The sequence below is a fragment of the Rhinoderma darwinii genome, chromosome 4 (assembly GCF_050947455.1).
Source record: "Rhinoderma darwinii isolate aRhiDar2 chromosome 4, aRhiDar2.hap1, whole genome shotgun sequence".
Lineage (NCBI taxonomy): Eukaryota > Metazoa > Chordata > Amphibia > Anura > Rhinodermatidae > Rhinoderma > Rhinoderma darwinii.
Window position 1 is genome coordinate 102,193,117 of NC_134690.1, and position 25,783 is coordinate 102,218,899.

Here is a 25,783-nt window from a genome sequence, read left to right on the forward strand (position 1 = left end):
GCTGTCTACCTGTGTTCTTCTGCACTGACATAGCCTAAGGAAACATATGGTGAGATACAATAAACAGGTTTGAGAAAAAAAATAAGGTGATTCGCTGAGCGAAATATGGCTGTAACTGCTCTATAGGGAATGTGCAACTAATTGACTGTTCTTTCAATTGAAGTTGAATTTATTAATGCCGCACTAACACCAGTCACATTTAGTAACTGTTTGGGGACGGCAGTTTCATATAGAGTGTGTTTATTTGTGGTTATTGCTGTCATTATTCTTCATGGGGCAGATATACAGTACAGCATGACTGCAATGTAGCTGCAGCAAGGATCAACACATTGACCAGCTGTATATAGAAGCCCTCCTCGGCACTGTATGGGGCCGATTCATTCACCTTCCTAAATATTTATCTATATCCATTTGCCTAAATAGTGCCAACATATTCTTTATTGTTGTGACGAGGTTGTCATCATACAAACCAGTCTCTGCCCCAATGAGACTCACAATGTCATTCCCTAGAGCCAATTTTACTTAGCAGAATGTTTTTAGAGTGTGGGAGAAAATCAAAGTACATGAAGGAATCCCACGTGAATATGGGGAGAGCATACAAACTTCATGCAGATGTTGTACTTGGTCCTGGGGCCGCATCACTACAGGGCAATAGTGATATCCATTAGGCCACCATAAAAATGCCACATATTTATTAAAGTAAAACCTAATATGAAGAGGACTACTAGGTTGATGCCAAATCTGTGACTTTCATTTTACCTGTAGACCTTTCTCTCATCCTTAACCCCTTCTCGCAGCAGTCATTTTTCGGATTTTCACTTTGGTTATTTTCCTTCCCACCTGCCAAAAGCCATAACGTTTTATTTTTTTCGTCGATATAGCCGTATGAGTGCTTGTTTTTGCGGTACGAGTTATAGTTTTTCTGGGCAGCATTTATTGTAACATATAATGTAAAAAAAAACTGTAAAAAAATTGTGGTATGAAATAGGAAAAATTTGAGATACCTTTATTATGGGAGGGGTTTTGTTTTTACGGCGTTCACCGTGCAGTAAAAACTGCATGTTAACTTGATTTTGCGGGTCAATAAAATTACGGTGATACCAAATTTATATAGTTTTTTTTTATGTTTTACTACTTTTACAAGGAAAAAAACGTTTGTTGAAAATAAAATGTTGTGCTTTGTCGCCATGTTCTGAGAACCATCATTTTTTTTAGTCGATTGAGCAGTATGAGGGCTTATTTGTTGCGGGTTGAGCTGTAGTTTCTACTGGTACCGTTTTGGAGTACATGAGACCTTTTGATCATTTTGTTTCTAATTTTTGTGGGAGATAAAGTGACCAAAAATCAGCGATTCTGGCATTTGAATTTTTTTATGGCGTTCACCATGTGGGTTATATTGTAATAGTTCTGCCTTTTATAGAAGCAATGATACTAGTTATGTTAATTTATTTTTTTACATTATACTTGGGGGGAAATGGGAAAAGTGTTATTTTTTTTTAAACTTTTGATATATGTATTTACTTTTAAAAAAACGTTATTTAACTCTATTCAACTTTTTTTTTACTAGTCCCCTAGGGGACTTGAACCAGCAATCTAATGCATGATATACTGCAATACTAATGTATTGCAGTATATCGTTATACTGACAGTCCCCTATGAAGCCCTGGCAGAAGCAGTATAAATATGACAGACCTGCGGGCCATCATCAGGCCCCCAGGCTGCCATGCCAACCATCTGCACCCTGCGATCGCGTCGCAGGGGGGGCCGATGGCATGTTAAAGGAGGCTGTCTCTCTTTTTTTAACCACTTAGATGCCGCAGTCGCTTTTGATTAAATGAGCGGGATCCCACTTGGTACACTGACGCGTCGGCTGTTACACATAGCCAAAACGCTTTTTCTATAGAGCGGGGTCAGTCACGGATGTCGAGAAGGGGTTAAAAGTAGTTATCTCACGAAGGACATGTGTCACCTTTCCACAGGATAGGTGATAAATGTCTCCAAGCTGGGGATCCTACTGCTTGGCTGTATTCTGCTGTTTGGTCAGCCCATACACAGGGCTGACGGAACAGGTCCTAGCGGTGGAGCCCCCAGCGGTCAGACAGTCTCCCATTGTCTTAGTGGGAAAGAAGGATGGAAGCCTGCGATTCTCTGTGACATTCTCTCAAGTTACTGGGAAGACAGGAGAAGGTATAACCTGTGTTAGGGTACTACAGACGAAACATTTGTTCCCGGGTAAAGAGATGGGGAGGACACAGGAAGGGGGCAGAGTCTAATGTGTGGAACTCAGTGAGACAAAATGTGTGGAGAGCAGTAGAGATCGGTGTAGTGCAGAATCGGAAGGGAGCCATGGTGACAGAGGTGGTTCCAAGCTTCTATGCACACATCGGGTCAGTAGTCTCGAGTACCTGGTGTACCGGTGGTACTCTTAATGAGGATATTGCATTGTTACATGTGCTTAAGAGACTGAGTGTGGATTACATAAGGACCGGAAAGAAAAGGCCAGAGTTAACCTACTTAGAGACTTTGCATGCTGTCAGATCGGTTATCTCTGTCATTCCCCTGCAACATGTTAATTTACTGTTTAGGACTCAATAATTCAGTAAATAAGAAGGAGCGTTCACCACACCAGTCTGTTCTTTGAGTGGTCATTCCGCAATACAAATTACAGGATAACCCCTTAAATGACCGATGAGCACTTCTGTTAGAGTAATGAAAATAGCTTCAGGTTGGTAGGTTCACATCTGTAAAACCTGCTGTTATGTATTAAGGAATTGCATGAACAGCCTAACTGTAAAATATAATGTATCTTTATTGGAATTGCTACATTTACAAACAAAAACAATCAAATAATAGAGCAGATAGTTATCCTTTTCTCATTAAAGAAAAAGGTTGTTTTACGACAGTCTGAAACATGTTGACAGATTACCAAGACAATGGCAAGGAGTTTGTATGCAGACACCCCCTTCCCCGTTCTGCTTTATTATCAGAATGTTCCTGCTTATAAAATCTGTGATTCTGGTAACAGTTACAGAGGAGAATTGATGTATGTTCCTTTAAAAAAACGTCTACCGTTCCTTCCAGATATCCCATAATATTGTAAAACTTACATTGGGATCTGAATGAAAAATTTACTATTGATTTGGAAAATGACTTTCTGGGAATATCATGGTCTCCTTACCTGCACATGTAAGCAAGCATGCAGAGTGTAGCGGTTGCACTCCCGCTAGTTGCTGATAGGGTGGCATTGTTGTCTGACAGTGCTTACATCTCTCCTGCTATGCCCTCTGACTCCATTGAAGAAATTGAAAGGTAAACATAATTGCCTGTGATCAGAAAAACAGGACTGCCAAGAACCTCAGAGCTCATCCACATGGGTTTAGTTTAGCTCAATGTTTCCCCCTTTGTATTTTGTTATTCATCTAACTGGGATCCATTTAAATTTGTGGCACAAAAAATATAGAATTAAATATGGAGCAAAAATACAGTCATGTAAATAAGCCCTTAGAGTGCTGGGCTAATAGCCAGGCTGAAATATATCACATATATCACTGGACGCAGGGGCAGAATGTTAGCTCTGTGGTTAGCACTATTATCTTACAGCATCTGGATTTTGAGTTAGAATCCAACCAAGGGTAATATTTACATTGAGTTTGTATATTCTTCCCATGTTTTAGTGAGTTTCCTCCTGGTTCTCAAATTGTCTCCCACATTTCTAAAATATACTGGTTATGATATAAAATTGGCCCTTTTGTGTATGTTTTATGGAATTTTAGATTGTGAGCCCCATTTGGGACAGGGACAGATATGTATGATGACAACATGTACATCGCTTCATGCAATATAAGCAAAAGGACACATGGAGCTGGGCACTGTATATTTAACTTGGTACCATTGTTTTTAGCATGGCGCAAATAAACACTGTGGGCAATAAGTATAAACTGTGTTATGCCTAGTGCAGTTCCTGAGAGGGCATTACATGACAGGATCCAAAAAACACAAGAGAGAACCATGTACCAGGATAAGCATAAGACATAAGGTGTATATATATATATATATATATATATATATATATATATAACAGTGCATCAGTTTTTCCAGGATTATTCCTTTAAAGATTGAGAATTGAGAGATTTAATTAAAACAAATTCATTCTACAAGTAGTTTATTTCTAAAAGGATTTAACTGAAAGACCCAACAGTTGAATTCCCAATGTGGAATTTTCTGCTGTGTTTTTCTTTTAGCAAAATATTTTGGTTACATTCTAAAATAACAGTACAAATGATAAGCGTAAAGTTATAATGATGGCAAGCTGAAACCTTGAATATGATGAAAAACTTAAGCAAAAAGTATATTGGATAATAGGATAAAATAGAAATACTTAGGATGTAAACCAGCTGATACTTTGGGTATATGATACCTGAACGCAGCAAGCTACCATGTTATGAACTGAACTGATATTTAAAGCCCAGCTTGTTCATTTACAGTACATTTCTGTAGTCCTTTGGTCCACCATGTATATTATTCCAAAACTAATATTATTCCAGATTCACGCAACGGTCTAAAATTGTCAAGGTCCAGGCATAAGGGCAAATAAAGTGTAAGGGTTGGGTAAGTAGTGGAAAATGCAGAGTCATCGGCAGAACAATAGTGTAAAGGTTAATTTGAAAATGCTTTCAGAAGGGCTATAAATGACTGTAGGCGAATTCCATTGAGGTCAAGGCCCCAGTAGTCTTTGGACTGTAAAACAAACGAATAGTCCAAAAAATCCACTAGTCCTATGATGCTGAACCAATTGAGTTTTAAGGTACTAGAAAGCAGAGATATTCTTAAAGGCTATGTACACCTTTGAAGAGAATTTTATATATATATACATATATATATATATATATATATATATATATATATACATATATATATATATATATATATATATATATATATATATATATAAATCAATGTTTTATGTGATTTTAAACAACTTTTTAATGGACTTTTATTAAAATTAGTTTTTAATTTTAAGATACAGATTCTAGGTATACTGTATACATAAAAGCTGTATCATTCTGTCGGAGTCACGTTTTTCAGTTCAGCTTATGAACTTAGATGTGATCGTTATTAGCTGGATTTTGAGACCCGTAGGACCCGCTTTCAGCCGAACCGTTAGTTCAGTTGAACGATACAGCTTCCATGTATACAGGATACGTAGAAGCTGTATCTTAAATATAAAAAATATTTTTTAATATAAGCCAATTTAAAAGTTGTTTAAAAACACATAAAACATTGATTTTATTTATATATATATATATATATATATATATATATATATGGATGTAGCCATCTTTATCTTGACTGATAACTTTCTGCAGCGTGATATCACACAACAAAAGTTATTAAAAAAGTCAAGATAAAATTGTTTGACACTGTATTTAATGCGTTAAAAGTCAGAATAAAGATGACTACATCTGTGCGAATATATATATATATTTTTTTTTAACAAAAAATCTCTTTAAAGGTCAACATAGACTTTAAGTAGCCCTTAGGTGATATTGTAAATTTTATTTTTATTATGCCATATTTGACCTGGTTGTCAGTAAACAGTGACACATTACACATTCTTCTCCCCAAAGTTCATTTCTAATAAGTCAAGTACATCTTGCTGTTTATTCTGTATGCAGAGATTTGCCTCGATAGTCAGACCCAGTGATTTAAAAAACTTTCTAGTTTCTAACTCCTATGAATAAATATAGGAGGTACTCTATGATTCTAATGGAATGCGCTCATAAAATGCAAATCTTCTGCAGAGAACCCTGGGAGTAAAATGTTTGCAATGTAATTTGAGAAGCCAACGAAGTGAAAAACTAATAACGTTCAATGTAGATTTTGACTAAATAAGGGATGCAATAGATAATTCTACAGTCCTTGCATTTGGAATATTTGGAAATGAAATGCCTTGCTTAGAATGCCACTGGGAAAGAAATAAGTTGTTTCAAGGATATTTCCACCAATGATTGTTAACATTTAACTCCAGTGATAACACTAAAGTGATGCCATGTAGAGAAATTGGTAAATCAACAAATAAAAGCACACCTGCAAAGAACCTGCATCTTTCTTCTTAATGGTAAAGTAGGCAGTTAAAGTAATTACATTTATGGTAACGTTTTTGCCTTTGGGAAAATTCAGATTTCAGTATGTCATATTCATAGCCCTGTAATTTAGGTACTACTGTTTTTGTGTCATTCAAAAATGATTGCAGTCTGTGCACTGTACTTTCTAGATTACTGATATAAAAAATAAAGCAAAAAGATGGAAGCTAAAGGACTAGTAAAATGCAGCAATATCAAGGACTTTTGCCCATGCACGAATCTACGAATAGGCACAGCTCTGTTTAGCAGATTAACTTTTTGGCTATCAATCTCATTAACACTGATATGTGTTTTTTAGTCAAGTATAAAGACTTAGGCCTGGGCAACGACTTTATATAGCACAACTGAACTATTGAGAGCTGTAGTTCAATAGTTAAAATCAATCAATTGAACTACAAAAAGCCTTTAAAGGTGGCCAAACTGTAGGCCACATGCTCGTACGACCGACAGTTATTACTTCCAACTCCAATGCTCGGCTCGGCCAACTTATTTTTTAATTAGCGTAGGGGAATAAGTTGCCACCGGATGTGTCTGCCAATGCCTTATTACCATATACTGTAGAATTTATCTCTCATAGGAACAAAGGATCAGGCATGTCAGATTTCTTCTTTTCCCCATGGACCCCATACTGTACAAATCAAATCGTTGGCCGATCTAGATTAAATAAGCTGGTTCGGCTGAGTTTTTCTAATGGGTATAGCCATCTTTACTTTGTGCATAATAAACCTCTCTCGACCAACCATCCATACGATATACTACATTTAAAGGTAAATAGTTTATACCGATTTCTCAAAATGGTTGAGTTTCTATTATTTAAAATATAGGGCAACATGGACAACTATGCTGTTTCCATGTTGCCTCTGTGGTTGGGATGAATTGAGGTCATGGTGGTCATCCTACATAATTTTTTGGCATCATTGCAGCTTCAAAGTGGCACATGATGCCTTAGCCCAAGGTTAGCTATACATGGAAAAATATTAGACAGATGGACAGAAAGAAATCTGTCATTCCCAAAATATTCCATACCTCCTCTACTTCATCAACATCGTCTCACATGTCATCAGAGTAGTCTGTGCTATGAACTACCTTGTTTCTTTTTTTTCTGCTTGCAGAAGCAATGATCAGTTCTATCAAGCAGGGATTTTCCAACTTTTAGGTGAATTGTTGTGCACAATATTGAACATTTATTACAGTAAAATGTGGTCTTCATCTACCACTACTAAAGCTGTACATGGCCCAATTCTTGCCTTATCATTAGAGCTGCCCACCTATTTGAGATTAAATTGTGGCATGTATCGCCAACCAAAGCGAGCTGTATATTGATAATAATTTTATAAATGTTCTATTTTCTATTTTTGAGACATCAATAATTGACAGTATGAAAACTAACTCAGAACATGTTAGTACGAAGACATTTACGTCATACAGAAAGCTGTACATTATGTACCGTAGTTGTATTAATCAGCTTTTAATCAAGTCATTTGACTGAACCTGCCATGGTTTATAAAATAGCAAATTTTACAAAATAAGGCCCAAAGGACTCTTGAAAATTAACTCAAGAAGTTGAAATTGCATTTAAATTCATCTAATCTGCATTAAAGACAGTAATGCTGGCATTAAATAACAACTTCTTCCGCTTAATCTGATCCTTTTAAAGCAGGCCAATTAGACCTCTGGGAGATGAGAAGCAATAAAAGCAGGTGGAACATGATACTGGATCCAGATTTAAAGAAAAAAAAGAGAGTTTCCATAAGACACCATTATTTTCTGCCTGTATTCATTACAACAAGAAACGTTATTCTCTTATGAAACAGCAAATTTTCGCTTGTCATTTTCTCGGAGATTATGGATGTGCGGCATAGCACCATGCGTTGGTTTTTATGCGTTGTATAAGTGTGCTTATGCAGTTTTTGGAGAAGTATGTTGCTACATTGTTTTCCTGTGAATAGTAAACAGCTTGAACATGTAGAGAGGAGGTAACAGCATTTTGGATAGAAGCTGCAGGTGACTGTGTGGGATATATAGGTCACCAACCAACCTAGATTCAAATAGCAGAAAAATACAGTAGCTGTGTTTGTGAGATGAAATCACATTGTATAGGTAGCTTTATAAAGACATGTTAATCCTTTTCTAACTTTACATATTCACTTGGATTTTTAATGTACAGATGTAGCCGTCTTTATCTTGACTTTTAACGCATTAAATAAACAATGGCTAGGTCCCTTATCTTGACTTTTTCAGTGATTTTTAATGGCTTTTGTTGTGTGATATCACGCTGCAGCAAGTTATCAGAATCAAGTTAAAGATGGCTACATCCGTAATAGCCTGGTCGAAGTTCATCTTATTTGATGACCTTATTCATGGATTTTGTCCATAAAGGTCCGTAAATGTTATTTCTTAAAGATGCACAGGGAAATCATGAGCATTTTGATGTTAAGAACCATTCCAACAGCTAGCTCCATTGAATATGCATTGGCTGTCCCTGTACAGGATAAGTATTCGTGGAATGGGCTTCCCAACTGCTTCTTATTAAAATCTCTTTGTATTATATTCCTAGTAATTATTCTGTATAAATTAGGATGCATATAGAGAATATGGATTGATCTAGCGGTTAATCAAAATCATTAGTTTAGTTTGTCTTACTGAATATCATTCTATCCCGAATTATAACAATAGCCAACCGCTCATTTTGATTAAAATGTCCAAAATTAGCCAGACTCCTCCCAACCTTTTATTCAAAATACTCAGAAAATAACGTAATATACCATTAAAATAACCCCTCAGGGAACTAGATGGAAAGGAAAAAAAAACCAGTAAAGCAGCTCAGTTTTAACCTATATATTTTCTGAACACCACCAATATATAAAGTAACAGGGAAAAAATATCTAGTATACTAAAGCTATATTGTCCAAGCTAGCAAATAATGCATACACAAGACAAAGTCTTTCACCTAGAAAATGTTCATCTTTATAATAAATACGAAAACACAAACTAGTTTACCCCTAAGGCCTCATTCACACGGCAGGGTTTTCCGGCCGGGTGTCGGCCGTTCATAAATCGTCCGGCACCCGGCTGCATTAGGAATAATAGACCCCTAATGGGCCTATTCACACGACCGATTTTTTTGACGGCCGGGAAAACCGGCCGTCAAAAAATAGGACATGCTCTATCTTCGGCCGGGTACCCGGCCGCCCGGCTCCCATAGAAGTCTATGGGGCCGGGTAATACACGGCCATCACCGGGATGTGTCCTGAGTGATGGCCGGGTTTTCCGGTGCTTGCGCTCTATCTCCTCCTCCTCACAGCGCAGAGTGCATGTGAGGAGGAGGAGTTGATGCCATTCGGACGAATGGCATCGCTGTACACAGTGTGGCAGGGCCGGGGTGCACAGCAGGTGGAGGGAGCGCTGCGCTGGCTCCCTTCCCCTGCTTGTTTTAAAAGCACCCTGGCCCGGCGACACCCTCCATGGCGCCGCTAGCAGCAGCAGCTTCTGCTGCTGCGGCTGCTACTATTGTAGCGACGCCACTATAGCAGAGCAGGGAGGTATCTCCCCGCTCTGCTATGCGCTAGCCGCACTTTAGCTCCTTGAAGGAGCGGAATCCCCGTGTTTTCGGGGATTCCGCTCCTGGACAGAGCGCTTGATGTCTCTGTCCATATCTGGGCAGTGACATCAGGGGAAACTCCTGAAGCGGAATCCCCAAACACATGGGGATTCCCCTTCAGGAGTTGCCGCTGATGTCACTGTCCAGATCTGCCCTCCCCGGCACGGATGCAAAACTTAATGCAAACCAGCCGGGGAAAATGGCCGATTTTATCGGCCGACACTCGGGCTCGGGAACGACCCGGTCGTGTGAATCCTGCCTAAAAAGAAGCAGGATAAAAACATGAAAATGTCCTGGGATGAAATCCACCATAACAGCACGTCAATAGTACTAAGTGTAATAATGGTAAATAGTGGCATACCATAACTAGGCTATAAATCTAGAATCCAATTCCGAGAGCAAAAAATATATACTGTATATATATATATATATATATATATATATATATATACATATATATATGTATATATATATACATATATATATATATGTATATATATATATATATATATATATATATATATATAGGTTTTGTTAGGAGTTTAAAGGGTTTAAGGAGTTTAAAGGGGTTGTCTGCTTTTGGAAATCACTTTATGTTGGATAGGGTCCCCTGAAAATAAGCTGTTTCCATGATCAGCTACAATCTACGTGAAAAAGGGAACAAAGTGTTGAATTTCCCTGCTGCGACACTGCGGGGGAAATGTATCATTACTTGGAGCCCACTAAAATCAAAGAACTTTTGGTTTAATGCACAGAAGTGCCAGGTCCTCGAGAGATGGAAATGCTCTTTGTAATTGCTCTTTGTTCTAACTATTTGATGGCAGTCCTGAACCAGAAACCCCCCCCCCCCCCCAAAAAAAAAAATGCCCTAATAAAATAATTGACAATGCATTCTCTAAACCAGACAACCCCTGAAACACACTTCTGGATTCCGTGCTGTATATTCCCATGGCTACCATTGCGGAATTATTATTTAAGCAATATCTTAACATTATGCAGTTTATATTGTTGCCAAATTGAGAACAAGAAGGTATGAAGAGAATGAAGTGTGCCTCCTTATAATTCACAGTCAACATTGTGTGCTATAGTAGCTTTCTAGGTACCAAAAGAGTGATGTTTCATTTCACGAAAATGTTTGCAATTTTGCCCAGAAGATTATCCAGCTTACTTTCTCCCATATTACAATTTGCTGCTGGATTTGCAGGAATGTAAATTCAAAACATAAATGTCAGCTTACTAGAAAGTGTTGCTGGGTAGCGTATAAGCACCTTGGTGATATAAATTAAAATGCATAAGTAGAGCTAGTGGAAGATTTATTTACACCCTAGTTACTTCTCTTTATGTTTTACCTACCAACCAGAGACTTCAAAAAACGACTGCAAATCACTACAAGCCTATGAGGAAAACCCAAGGGCAAGAATACAAATACGCAGGCAAATAAATATTGGTATTATTTGCCCGTCTCAATTTAATGCGCTAGGGAAGAGTCTATTGAAGGTTACCAGGGTAATAATGATAAATCCGCTTTATTTATTCTGCGCTGTGGAGTGTCTTGACTTATCTGAAAAATGAGGTGAAGCAGCCAGCACGACTGTAACACTGTCCATTACAATAAATCCACAAATGAAATAAGAGAGTTTACCAGGCCATGCATTTGAAAAGAAAGCCATAGGATTGGGCATAGGAATTTAGGATCTGTGCAATTACTCGGTAACACGCCAGGTAGAAGAGACATCAGGATTTACAATAAAATTCTGTATGTTACATGATTACAAAATGCTTCTGTTATGTAACCTTTAAGAACTTGCATTCCGAAGAATCCCATTCTTCTGGTTTTATATGTCACACTTATGTTTTTTTATTTTATTAATTTATATTTATAGATGTATTACCCTTTTTACGTATGGTCCCAAAAGGACATTTTGTGTTTACTATACAATCCTGGTTTAGTTATCAAAGTTTGCTGTGGAATACAGGTAAAAACATCCCCCGTTATCTCCTTAACGGGAACCTGTGTAAAGATGTTTTAGTTTTGTAATTACTATTTATTGTAACACTGTGAGGAAGTAGTCTGATGCATTCATGAGATGCGACCTCCCCCAGCGCTAATTGACAGCTTACTCCCTATACACAGTAATAGCGAGAAAAGCTGTCAATCAGTGGCGGGCGGGCGTGTTTGAGCATGCATCTAATGAATACATTGGACTTTAGCCCAGTGTCAGATTAAGGACTACATGAGCTTGTTGCTGAAAATTATAAAGGGCCTATTTGTGAGCAGTGCCATGCCACCGGGAAGGGGGGGGACGGGACTAAGCTTAATACAGAAGTACTGCATTAGATACAAGCAGAAAGAAAAACAGTAATAGAACTGAGCCCAGTAAATATATTTTGATACCTATACCAAGCTCAGTACAAAAATACTGTATCAGAACCAGATTTCTAAAAACTGTACCAGAATTAATCTCAGTACACAAATACAGTACTAGAATTAAGCTCAATTCACAGATACAGTACCAGAAAAAAAGCGCAGTTAATAAATATGGTACCAGAACTAAGATCAGTAGAGAGATAAATTAAGAAGTCAGTGCAGGGCTGGTCTTTGGGGTGTGCGACCTGTACCATTGCACAGGGCGTATCACTCCAGCAGGTGGAAGTGGTCGCTGCGCTGGCTCCCTATCCCTGCTTGTGTTTGTGAAACACCAGTGCAGGGCCAGTCTTTGGGGTGTGCAACCTGTATCATCGCACAGGGTGCATCACTCCAGAAGGTGGAAGGGGGCGCTGCAGTGGCTCCCTTCGCCTGTTTGTGTTTGTGAAGCGCACAGGCCCGGCGACTCTGCAGCTGCCTTTCCGCCCGGGCGCACCTTCTCTGTTCAGTGGCGTAACTACAGGTATGGCAGCCATAGCAGCTGCTAGCAACACCCCCGGGCATGACGGCGCCCTCGCCACCAGCCGGGACAGGCCCCCCGTGGCGGGTGGCACTATGGCTGCTACAGAAGCAGCGATGCTATGTTCAATAGATACCATTGAATCCTGACAGAGCAGGGAGGTATCTCCCTGCTTGGCCATTAACTAGGCTACAGGCCGTTCAGCCGGCAGACTATCAGGCGCAGGGACAGGATCCCTGCGTGGGTCGGCGTGATGTCTTTGGCTCCTGATCATCTTTGTGCTTTCCAATAATACAAACTTATCATCCTGCCACCATCTTTACACTTGTCACCACCTTAGATAGAGCTAGCCCCCTAATACGAGGCTGTTCCTGCCCCAGTATAGTGCGTGTTACTACCCTCATACTTTGTTATACTGTCACAATACTACCTGTTCATTTTTTAAATAGTATTCCCATAGTGCACTCTCAAATTGTGCACCCCAATAATAGTGCTGCACAAAGTACCCCATAAAATAGTGCCACACATATAGGTGACTCCAAAAAAGTGACGTACACATTGTCCACTACCATATATTAAGTGTCCCTGAACCTCACCTGTCCCGTTCCCATGAGGCATGATGATGTAATCACATCACACTGACTTGCGTTTAAAAAAGGTCTATCGCCATAGACTGGAGGGTCAGAGATCCTAGGGCTTCTTGCTGCTGCAACTTCTTTTAATCAATTGTATGTATCAAGTGGACTGGGGTTATACTGTTCTGTGGTTCTGTGATGCGGCTGCTATTTCAACAACCCATTTGGCAGAACCATGGGGAATTGGCTAAATCCCACCCTTGCACACAGGAGCATAACTCGAAAGTGTTGGTACCACACACACAATCAGCTGTGTGGCTAAAAAATGAAGGATGGGGTCGTGGGAGGCATCAAATCAGAGACCAGACAACTAAATTAATTCAGACACCAAACTGAGAAAATAATCAGACATCAGACCCCTAAATTAAAGTGGTTTTCCCAAGAATGACATGTCTGATTGCAGGTGACCCCACTGCACGGAACCCCCGCAGATCAGTAGAACTACGTTCTGGGACCCCCATTTCCCCTTACTGCATGACTGTAGTGAGGGAAAACTTTAAATTAAATCTATGGGACTGACAGAGAAAGCCAAGTATATCGCTCAGACATTTCCGTCAGTCTAATGGACATTGAATGGAACGACGGGCGCATGCTCCACCACCGCTTTATTCAAGCTCCTCTATACTGCGGGAGAACGGTGGGGTCCCCAATGATCAGACATGTGTCACTTATCCTGAATAGGCAATAAATGTCAATCTTGAGACAGCCCCTTTAAATCAGACTTCAGACAGACCATAAAAAATAGAGACTCCCAGACCAGATCCCTATATTTCCAACTCGAACTACACATACACTAAACACACTATTCAAATATCACACAGACACTACACACATAGTACACACACTATGCACACATCACACAAACACTATACACACCCACTACACATTCACTACACACACAATACAAACATCACACAGACATCACTACACCCACACTACAGGTACACTACACACACACATCACAGAGATACTACACAGACATTACACAAATACAAAACACTCTATACATAAATTACACAGACACTGTTCTTACAGTCCTCCTCCTCCTTTGCGGTGGATGTCTTCAGGATTATGATGTCACAAAAGGTTCTGCACACATTCTAGATGCGGATGTGCTGTAATTTGCACAAAATTGCAGCAAAAACACAGCGGTTCTGCTGAAGTTGACGTAGAACTGCATTAGAAATAACGCAGTTCTGCGCAAATTGAAGCAAAATTGCAGTGTTTTTGCTGTAGTTTTGGGCAAAACGTAAAAATATGGTCTCTGGACCTATTTTTTTAAGGAGGCCTGGAGTTGGAGCTTCATCAGCCCCATTGTTAATCCGGCCCTGCTCTTGCCTCTACCTCACAGTGCTTGTATCTCAGATTATCTTCTAACGCCTTTAACCCCAGCAATTGCTACTCTAGGGAAGGACAATCAAGGGACATAGGTAGCCCCCTCCATTGTGATACCAAGATCCCAGTTGATCATGACATCACAAGGGCTGAACGGCTGGTATTGCAGGTTAGCAGTTGTCAATCAAAGCCACCTGCCGTGGAATGTGTGATCACGGTGGCTTAACTGCTGTGCCCAAACATTTCCATAAATGTACGGCGCAGGACATGAAGCACTGACTTCTAACCCATACATTTTATTTGGGTGGCGTTAAGGGGTTAAAAGAACACTCCAGGAAAATCTGATACACTGTGTGATTTCTAGGGATAGGCTTGAAAGGCGGTGCATGATTGAGTAATTTAAAAAAAAAATCACAAAAAGATAGAAGTCATTCCCCTTAGACCCTGTCAAGCCTTAACACAGAGTATCAGCGGTTTTTTCAGTGTTCCCTTAAGATTACATAGCAAATAACAATATTTCTATTATGCTAAATAAAGAAGACTATAGTTCTGTCTTATGTATTTCACTAGGGACAATATTTCGTATTTTGCTTTGAGGCTTTGCTTGTTCTTTGTATTTTCAGCATAGCCTCTGAACAGCACAGAGGAAAAAAATCTATTTATACAGTATACTGTATATAATTTTCAAAAGCCACACCCAAACCTTCCAGAAAATGAACTCAATGCACAAAGTAATAAGCAATCATTCAATTATTGAATATATGAAACAATACCAAATATCTTCTATGACAAAGTAAGACCCAATGCATATGGTCCAATAATCTACAAATGCATGTAGGAAGTGATAAATTGAATAAATATAATACATATGAATAAATATTATACACAATACCAAAACTAAATACAGTTAATGCTAGATAAAATACTTCTAAATATTATAGATATAGATATAATAATAGAATTCATATAATAATTCATGTAATAACTCATGAATAAAGAAGAAGTCGAGGGCGATACACATGTTGGGGGTCTAAGGTTGAGACCTGTGCTTACTCATTACTGCCAAGTCTGCTACAGGTTTGTACTATAGGTCCAGGGGATGTTTTATTCCTAGTTTACTATATTTAAATGACTATATTTGCTGCTGGTTAAGGGTGTTTATTGGACATTCCACACCATACTTGCTTTATCCAGCATCGATTTGGGATTTATACACAATTTATACCGTACTTATATTTATTCATGAATTATTATATCTAGTATATGCTGTTTTTGGTATTGTGTATCATATTTAATATATTTATTCATGAATTTGTCGTCCCCTGCATGGATTTAGATAATTAGACTGTTAGGGATCTGCCAGGTACTACGTCTAGGTATACTCCTGGGATTAATCAATCCACACCTGAGGCCAGACCTGTTAGACTGACACCGTCTCCCACCAACCAGGGTGGCAGGCTCAGGAGTGGGAGAGCCTATCGCGGCCTGGTCAGTCGGAGTTAGCTCCGCCCCCTGTCCTTTATTACCTGCCGTGTTCTCTTCCTCAGTGCTTGTAATTCTTCTGGATTCCTGGCCCCACTGCTGCTTGCTCCAGCCTGCTTCTGCCGTGCTTCTACCTTGCTGCAGTTCCGCTTAACCTGCTTCGCTTTGCCCCTGGCTTGCTTCCTTCTCCGTGCTCACGTTGGTATACTCCACTTCATCCTGGTCCTGACTACTCATTCACCGCTCCGTTTCCTCGCGGCGTTCCGTGGGCTACTGCCCCTTCCCTTGCGTGTTCCCTGTTTGTTCTCCCGTGCACTTAGACAGCGTAGGGACCGCCGCCCAGTTGTACCCCGTCGCCTAGGGCGGGTCGTTGCAAGTAGGCAGGGACAGGGCGGTGGGTAGATTAGGGCTCACTTTCCCTTCCCCTCCTTCCTGCCATTACATAGACCATATGCAATGGAGTCTTAGGCCCTGTTTATATGGCGGAACCCGCCACAAAATTCGATTTCCCATTCATTTCAATGGGAGTCGGACTCTTCTTTTTCTTGCTAGCTGATTTTTTTTCTGCTTGATCTTGGGGCAGATTCTGCCCGAATCTCCCAATGAAGCCAATGGAAGGAGGAATCTTCCTGCCGCCGGCAGGAATAGTTCCTCAGCCGATTTTGCTGCGGGGCCCGCCACGCAAAATCTTTCATGTGAACTGACTATCTTTGTCATATGAGAAATTTAACATGACTCAGGTTTCCTTCCTCTGCACTTTTTAGGATTGTTTTTAATTGTTTTACATTAATTGTGAAGTTTTATATATGCAATAATAAAGTGATTACTTATTACTTTGTGTATTGAGTTAATATTTTGGAGGGTTTAGGTGTAGGTTTTGCATTTTCAAGCGTATGCCCTCTACTCTGGGTTCTTTGTATTATTGGTGCTAATATGTGTGAATATAAATATCTATATATATAATTTGAATTAAAAAAAAATATATATATATATATTTATATATATATATATATATATATATATATATATATTGTATTTATTGAGGCACATCTTTTTATAATTGGTCAAACAAAAAATACATAATTTAAAGGACCAACTTGAATATAGAAAAAGAAACATAGGACAAAGAACGACACCAGGACTTCAATGAAGATGAAACACGGCTGTTTTGTTCGCCTCAAGTGAGCGACATTTCGGTTCACCACAGAACCTTTCTGGTTCTGTGGTGAACCGAAACATCGATCAACTGAGGGGAATAAAGCAGCCGTGTTTCATCTTCATTTGTCCTATGTTTTTTTTATATATATATACCATATTATTTCTTTAAATATAGTCCATTGAAAATAAAATGTATTAATGAGAGATGTTTAATGGGGGTAGAAGAAATTCTCTGTATTACTGTATGAAGTTCAAATATAACACATTACATACACAGAGCTGAACTACAGCTGAGATAGCAACAATCTGAGAATTGTCTTCTGAAAACATGTAATTAGCAGTGGCATCTGTACTATCACTACTGCTAATTAAATTAAATTAGAAGGAAAAAATAGAAAGTCATGTATTCTAATTTATCACAAATAGCATTTCCAAACTATGATATAGATGGCTGTGTGTATGCAAAGCAGAAAATATTAATAAGCAGGTTGAGCGAAAGCTAGAATTTGGCATGCAATGCTATAAAGAGAAGGAACAACTGAATGATCATTTATGAGCACAAATGTTAATTAATTTCTTTTTAAATATATTCCTGTATATATTCCTGTAACTTAAAAAACGGCTTGAAATTTGCGGAATAAACAGCGATAAAATCGGAACAAAAGTGTCACATGTGAATACAACTTCATAGACACAGACCTGTACCATCACATACCAGGTCCATATTAACGGAGTGCTTCTTGCTCTGAAAGATCCAGTGAGTCTGTACATTACACAGACAGCCCATCACTTTTAGCGGCCTTTGTGTAATGCTTAATTTTTCCTGTGGCAGCGCAGTTGCGGAATTAAACACTTTCCGGCAGGTTTGCCACAGTTTACAGATGATCACTGGAGATCCCAGCAGCAGGACAACATGTGATCTACTTTTTTTTGGAAGGGAGACCCTTCTGAAACTAGAATTGCTCATAGCAGACAACACTTTTAAATAAGTCTTCTCTAAAATGTGAATCACTGGCAAATACTTTCTACCATCTCTAATAGTTTGTTAATTAATATTAAAGATCAAGGCAATTCTGTTTCAGTGGTCGGATATTTTCATGATTAACATTTTTTTAGGTTGGTAGCCATTAAAAGAACATTTGCAGAGTTTATACAGCAATAGGCCGTTATGAACCAGACAGACACTTTATGAAGCAGTGCAGTATACGCATTAATGCAAATCTACGCAGCAAGACAAAAAGAGGGACATTTAAAGGGTTTTTCCCATCTTAGACAATTAGGGCATAGCCACAGGCTACAGTATGCCATATATGTCAGGTAGATGGGGGTCCCCTTTGGGATCTGCGCCTAACTCTAGAACGGGGCCCGCTGACCCCTGTTCTACCTTGTCCAGCTCCCGCTGCTCCCCGGCCAATGTCTCATGAGTTGGTCGGGACTAGGGAAACAGACGATTTCGCCGAGCTACGCTGTTTCCGTAATTCCCATAGATTTGAATGGGAGTTACGGAAACAGCATAGCAGGACGAGCTTCCCAAGATGGGAAAATACCTTTAAGTAGCCAAGAGGGACAGAAAGATTTGGATTAGTAGTAGAAACTGTCCCTTCAGAAGAGCGACACTTGAAAGGTATGGGAGTACAAGGTGAAGTTTTTTTCAACTATAGGAATGATTTTTGCTAGTGTAGCAATATATTGTTGCATGTATGACCTTTCAGAATGACAACACCCCTCGTGTGATAAGGCAAATAGCATTATGCCTCGAATCAGACTAACAGACTACTTAAACATATTTATACATTTTCCTTGGGAAAAAAAATTGTGGCTTCAGGTAAATCAACAAAAAACCCTTTCATGTAGGCTGCTGACTTTCTCTAGTCTAGCTTGTAACATGAACCCAGTGGATAATGACTGAGCCTGGCAGGATCTGCCTCCGCAGGTTGTGTGGAAGAACTGCAGATTAATGCTGAATTTTGCTGCTGGATCAAAGTGTGCAGGCGCTGGATATGTTCGTCCAACCCATTGATAGATTAGGAATTGTTGAGCAGATATTACCAATTCCTTGGTTCCTTGCTGTGATAATTAATTCAGCGTTCTTTACAATCAACAGCAGATGACAATCAAACTCAAACTATACATATGCCAGAGCCAAGTGTGCAGCATAACATCTTGTATACTCGTGCAGATTGTGTCAGTATTGAGACTTCTTAGTGATCCGAGGATATTTACTCATGACCGTGTTTAGCTTGATCTCGTTTTTAACATTAAAAACTTTTTAAGAATCGATATGCAATTTTTTATTTGTTCATTTTTAGCATTTTAAATGTGAAGGAAAAATAACTCTAGAATGACCTTTTACAATATTTAATAGTTTAAAACTACATAAAAAGTTGGGCGACTTTGTAAATAAATTCCATTACTTATCTTGTATCACATTTTAATGATGTTCTGAAAGGTAAATTCTGAAATACATTTTGCAGGACTACTGTTACCAAAGAGCAGTGCATTGTGGGGGCTTAGATAACAGTTACGCAGTTAGGCCTAAGGTTCACATGTGTGGTTTGACTTCTTTTTTCATAACCGAAGCCACTTTGCAGTACCAAATCTATTGCATGACAGATATCAATAGCACCCCACAGTCCACATTGATTTACAACATTGATGGACCCTATTGACTTGCGTGTAGCACTATTTTCCCCAATAAATTTAAGAGAATCTGCGATGGAGCCTCCAACACAAATGTGTACATAGTCTAAGCTGTTAGATCACATGTTAAATAATCGAATGGAGGTAAACTGCTGTCTGAAATCAGTACTTTGACCAAAGTTAGCTATTTACTATATATGAATGGAGAAAACAGCATGAAAAAAATAAAATCGATGCAAAAACTGAATAGTAAGTTATTTGCGCAACCTTGAATTTTTTTAATTGGGAAATGTGGTTAAAATCTTGCGTTTCTCTTCAAAGTTTACTACGATATATGCAAATATTTTGGAATTGAGAATTATTGTCCTGTAGATTTTAAAATGTATGATATATAAAACACTCTAGGTCGGTGTTATAGAACCAGTAGTTTCTAGGGTGGACAGCACTCCAGACTTTGGATTACATTTTTCATGCTTTATTCCAAACATAAAATGCAGAAAATGTGATGTTTCGGACCAATAAATTCATGGTCCTTCATTTGGCAAAGGTGTGTTAGGGCATTGCACTGCATGTGTGTCCAGTGTTATAGAACCAGAAATCCCAAGATCCATGGTTCCTTGGAGACTGGATAATAGTTCCCCAGAAGACAGCAGCAGTATGACCCGTCACTTTGGCTATAGGGATGGTAAGGTAATTTAGGCCAGCTTAAAGATACTTGACATGAAGCAGACAAAGCAGTCAACAAATCTCAACCAGAAAATAAAATCGTGAAATACTTGACCCATCCATATACCAACCTTATTTGAAATAGGATTAGGAGTTTCTCAGCATTGGAAAATGTTATGTTCCTCCATGATACTAAGATTGATAATCACTCCTTTCAGTATATGGTAAATATTTTTCCCTGAACAATGATACCAACAAAGTGCATCTGTCATGGCTCACTGCCCAATCCCCTCAAGTGACTATTTCTGCTTCAAGTGAGCCACAAAATCTTAAGGCACCAGAACTGCCTATTACATCTATAGCTTTTTTTCTCCGTTATTGCATTGTTCTGCTAGAATTTGGAAAACATGACAATATCCCCATTCCAGAAACACAGAATGAGTGTGAAAGCTGTGAAATGTGAATAGGTCAAAAGTGAGCCCTCGGTGAGAAGGTAATGGACATAAAAATACACCATATCCACCCATTATCCATATCCATTTTGATCCATAAAATAAATTCACTGAATTGACAGTGAATTGAAAGTTTTCTGTCACTTAATTTCCGCTATTTTCCCTGGATTCCCTGGATCGTACACAACAAACTATAGAGTTTTAATAAATTTTAGAAGTTGATATACAAACAGAGGCAATATCCTGTTACATATGGTTGAAAAAAAGACATGTCAATAATGGATAACCAGGGGAGGGAAGAGGATGCAAATGAAAGCAAGACAGTGGGATTTATATGAGTTTCCTCCTGTTGATCCAGAGAAAGGAAAAAATAAACCACACATAAGGCATGTGCAATATGGCCAACAAGGAAAAAAAAATCATTCTTGAACCGAAAGGGCAATTCCCCCGGATCAGCATTTAAGCGAGGATACTCAGTACATCATATTGTATATGCACTGGAATATTCTCTATCTATTCTATATCTAGTCATTGCTCAATAAGACAAATGAATGTTTGTTCGTACAATGTGCAGAATGTTGATATATTCTGAACTTACTAAATCAGTCTTTATAAGTTATACATTCTCCAGGAAATAATGAGGACTACTTCCCTTAGACGATGAAAGTCGCTGCAATGGAAGATTTGTACTCAGCTGCTGGGAACATTCCCAGTGCAGAACATCAGAAAAGGAATTGTTTACATGATTAAGAAGAAAAATGAGACTACACAGGAGAGTATTCTTGAAAAGTGACTTTGTCTTTTACCACCTGCCTTACATCCTATGATCTGTTATCCCGGCTGGAGTCAGATGTGGAGAAATTTATTTTTCAACTACAGTATAGATAGGAATGACATTTTAGATGTGGACATGGCCACCATCATAGTGGGGCATGTTGGTTGTTATTTGAATGTATGAAACAACTCTCTCTCTTTTAGATAGATGTTTACAATTAACTTTATGACAAGCAAATGCCATAAAGTGAAGATAGCTAGACCGAATATAGACATGTAGGCACAGATAGATTGACAAACACTGTTCAGTACGGCTCTGTTCGCATCTGCATTAGAGGCTCCTCATATTTGCCAAATAGCGCAGCATATTAGCGCAGTGTGAACAAGGATTCACGAGAGTATCAAGGTGGAAAACACTACTAGCTCTCGGTTGCATCAAAGAAATGTCAAATTTAAACAAAGAAATAAAAAAGTTATATAAAAACTTACAACTTGAACCCAATAGAGTATTTATTTTGGCAAGATCTGAAATGAGTTCATGCAAGAAAAACCTACCATGTGCAGCTATTCTTGATCTACATGCAAGGGACATCTGAAGAAGGTCTGACCTCAATGTATCAAGTAAATCACACAACACTTATATAAGACACAGGCCTTTTGTAATGATGAAAACTTGGCTAAAATCAGGAAAGGTACGTTTGGAGAGGAAAAGGAGAAGTTTTTCAAGAAAATACCATATTACCCACTGTTAAGTATGGGGATGGTTTTGTTAGGCTTTAGTTTGTGTGGCCGCCAGTGGCACTGGAATTATTGTGTGGATAGAGAGAAAATTGAAATCTACTAAATATCCACAAATCCTCCAAGTCAATATCTGACAGTCATTGAAGAAAGTGACGCTGAACGAGGTTTCATATTATAACTAGAAAATGATCCAAACATACATTAAAATCAACCTTCAACTACTTCAAGAAAACAAAAGATTAAGATTTTAGATTGGCCTTTACAGTCCCCAGACGTAAAGTTTTTTTTAAAAAAATCTATGGATAGATCTGTGCAAGGTTTCTGAACTACTGTAGGTGTGTTCTGCAAGGAAGAGTGGAAAATTATTACATCAAGAATACAAAAATAATTTGATGGCTACAAGGAGCATTTAGAAGGTGTGATTTCTCGTAAAGCGGGCAATACTTACAACTGACTACAGGTAGTTTTATGTGGCCAACGATCAGACAAATGAGCGCTCATACAAATGCTCATTCCCGATCATTGCCCTGTGTAAGCAGGGCAACAATCAACCAAGGAATGACTAAACGCTCGTTCATCAGCTGATCGGATCTTTTATGCGACCCAAAAGAATGGTCATTAATCAGCAGCACATCTCTCTGAGTAAACATGGGATGTGCTGCTAACATGATACAAATGCATGAGACAAACAATTGTATTAATGATCGTTTGTCCCCACACTTAACTGATTATTGCTCTTTGTAAATAGAGCTAATGAGAGCCGATCAACGCGCTGTATCGTCAACCGGTGCTTATTTTTCCAGCCAGTATCGGGCTGTGTAAAAGCACAGAGTGCACCTCTACTTGAAAACTATTATAGTGCAGGAGTGTGCACTGTAATAGTTTTTCTAAATCAATTGTATTGCTGATATGGCTTCTAGAACCTAGCAAAAACCCAAAACCCATATAGTAAAGTAAAAAATGTGCTACAGTAGTAGCTGCAGAGAGGCCCAGGTCCAGGATACACCATAACATCACATTTAGATATGTATCTATGCTTTCTTGGGTGGCTACTTATGACCCATTGTGGCTTTATATGGTTATACACACATGTACCGCTCTTTGTGATTTAATTTTGCCTACATCACTTTTGAGGCCCTGAAACAGTCTGTATATCCAGGTTACCCACCCTGTGTTTTTTTATTCCTTTTTTGCGAAGCCTTTGGTTTTACTTAATGCCTACTAAAGTGTTGTGCCATTTATTATATATGTGTGATTAAATAAACATTGATACTTTACTTTTAGTTCTGTACCTATATGTTCTCTAGAGCTTTAACCAGTGCTTAGCAGTTATTTATAAGACTTCACTGTACATGCAATGAAGTGGTATATGTCGCTAACTATTGTAACATGATATTGCCCACTATGGGTCAGTGCTGGGAGTTGTAGTTCAACAGAAGCTAAACAATGATAAGTTGCCTGAGTCTGTTAGAAAAGTGTCTTACAGCTTGTAAAGATATTTACTTTGCATAAATGACTAAAACATAACCATTTATGTTTTTTGTTTTTTTTAGAAAATCCAACAAAATCAGTCAACTGATACTTTATTTTTTTGTAAGTCATCTTTGTTCATGTTATTTATATAGGTATTGATTTGGCTTCTAGCAGAAGCACGGACTATGTAAAGTTTGAGGTGCCTGCTGCTCATGACTATGCAGTAGGAGACAGAGCGTCCTTTTTGTCTCCATGGCACCCGTAACCAGAACATAGGACTCTATAGCTCTGGCGGCCGTTCTGTCTCCCACTGAAGAGTTATAAGCAGCCGGCAGCACAGACTTTACATAGTCCGTCCTGCTGCTAGAAGCCAAATCAGTAATACAGGTGATTTAGAAAAACGATTATAGTGCGCACTCCTGCACTATAATCATTTTTCACTGAAAGTGGAGGTACGCTTTATCAAGATGCCAAAACTCAGCACCCTGAAAAAGAGATATGCAGTTATGCCTATGCACAGTATACAGTATTATGTCAGCTCATGAGATTATTTAAAGGGATAATGATCTTAAACTACTGTACAAATCATCATCAGGCACAATCAAGAACCAGCAGCTATTCAACAACTTAAATACTGCATGTGTGATTACTAAAACATGAATTGGCAATCATCTGCAAATGGCATAAGGCTAGATACATCTCAGTGGAATAAGGATGGTTTCTCATGACAAATCCAAAAAAATAAAAAAAAAACACTTTAAACAAGTATCTAAACAATTCTTTTTGGCTGACAAATTGCTGCCTCTTCTATATCATGGATAATCCATGCACTACATTTTTCAAAAGAAAAAAAAAAAGACAGGAATAAAACGTATACCTGTAGGTAGCGCAGCCAATGCATTTTTACATTTCAATGGCGCAACTATTTTGTATCAAATTGGCATCTGCCTCCTTCCAATCTGCTTTTTTGTTGTCCTAAGGGCACGGCCAGACGTGGCGGAATTGCTGTGGAATTCCGCTGCGGACAGTCTACAGTGGAATTCTCCAGCGGCCGTTTTTTACATTTGTTTCAATACATTTTTAGACAAGTTAGTTCAGACATTGCGGAAAACTCCGCTGCGGACCATAGGCTGTGGTGCAGAATTTTCCCTCCGCAGCATGCACTGTCTGTTGCGGAGAAGAAGCGGAATTTCACTGCGGATTTCTGCCTTTGCAATGCAAAAACTGTAATCTGTGGCAAGTCCGCTGTCTTTTCTGCAACGTCTGAATTACCTGTCAAATATGCAAATGTTGCTGCAGATTCGTTGCGTAATTGCCCCAAATCTGCACCAACATTTGCAGCGGAAAAATTCTGCCACGTCTGGCCGTGCCCTTAAAAGAACAGCATGTTATGTAGTTTTGTCTGCTAAAAATGTTAGACTTCCACATTTTAAATATATAAAATACATTTACATAAACTGCACATTTGCAAATACTCTGCTTTACTTATGTTGTACTGATACTTTATGGTAATCTAGAGCTGAATTCACAGTTCTGCTAGCTCCAGTAATCTTGTGAAGGAAAATATATTGCTTCCTCTGCATTATAATCAATATACAAACTCCAAGAACATACTTCTTAAGGGCTAGGTAATGTTTAAACAAACATCCCCCCATAATTAACATGCAGGCAACTCCATAAATATATGTACTGTACCGGAAAAAACAAAGCATAAAGCCATGTGTATATAAGAATATAACAAATTTATTTAACAAATAGGACAAACAATGTTACAAAAGCATAAAAAGACAAGACTCTA

At 38.7% G+C, this 25,783-nt stretch overlaps 1 protein-coding gene across 3 annotated transcripts in view; it reads right to left on the reverse strand.

Moving 5' to 3' along the window:
• Nucleotides 1-25,783, reverse strand: part of CLSTN2 (calsyntenin 2) — an 828,679-nt gene that overhangs the window by 513,317 nt on the left and 289,579 nt on the right. The window contains exon 1 of one of the 3 annotated variants that reach the window (XM_075861436.1): nucleotides 760-824. The exons of the other annotated variants lie outside the window; for them this stretch is intronic. Coding sequence (XP_075717551.1) covers nucleotides 760-778 — 19 coding nt within the window. The 5' untranslated portion in view covers nucleotides 779-824. Of the gene's footprint in view, nucleotides 1-759; nucleotides 825-25,783 lie in introns of those variants that run through there. 3 annotated transcript variants of the gene reach the window in all.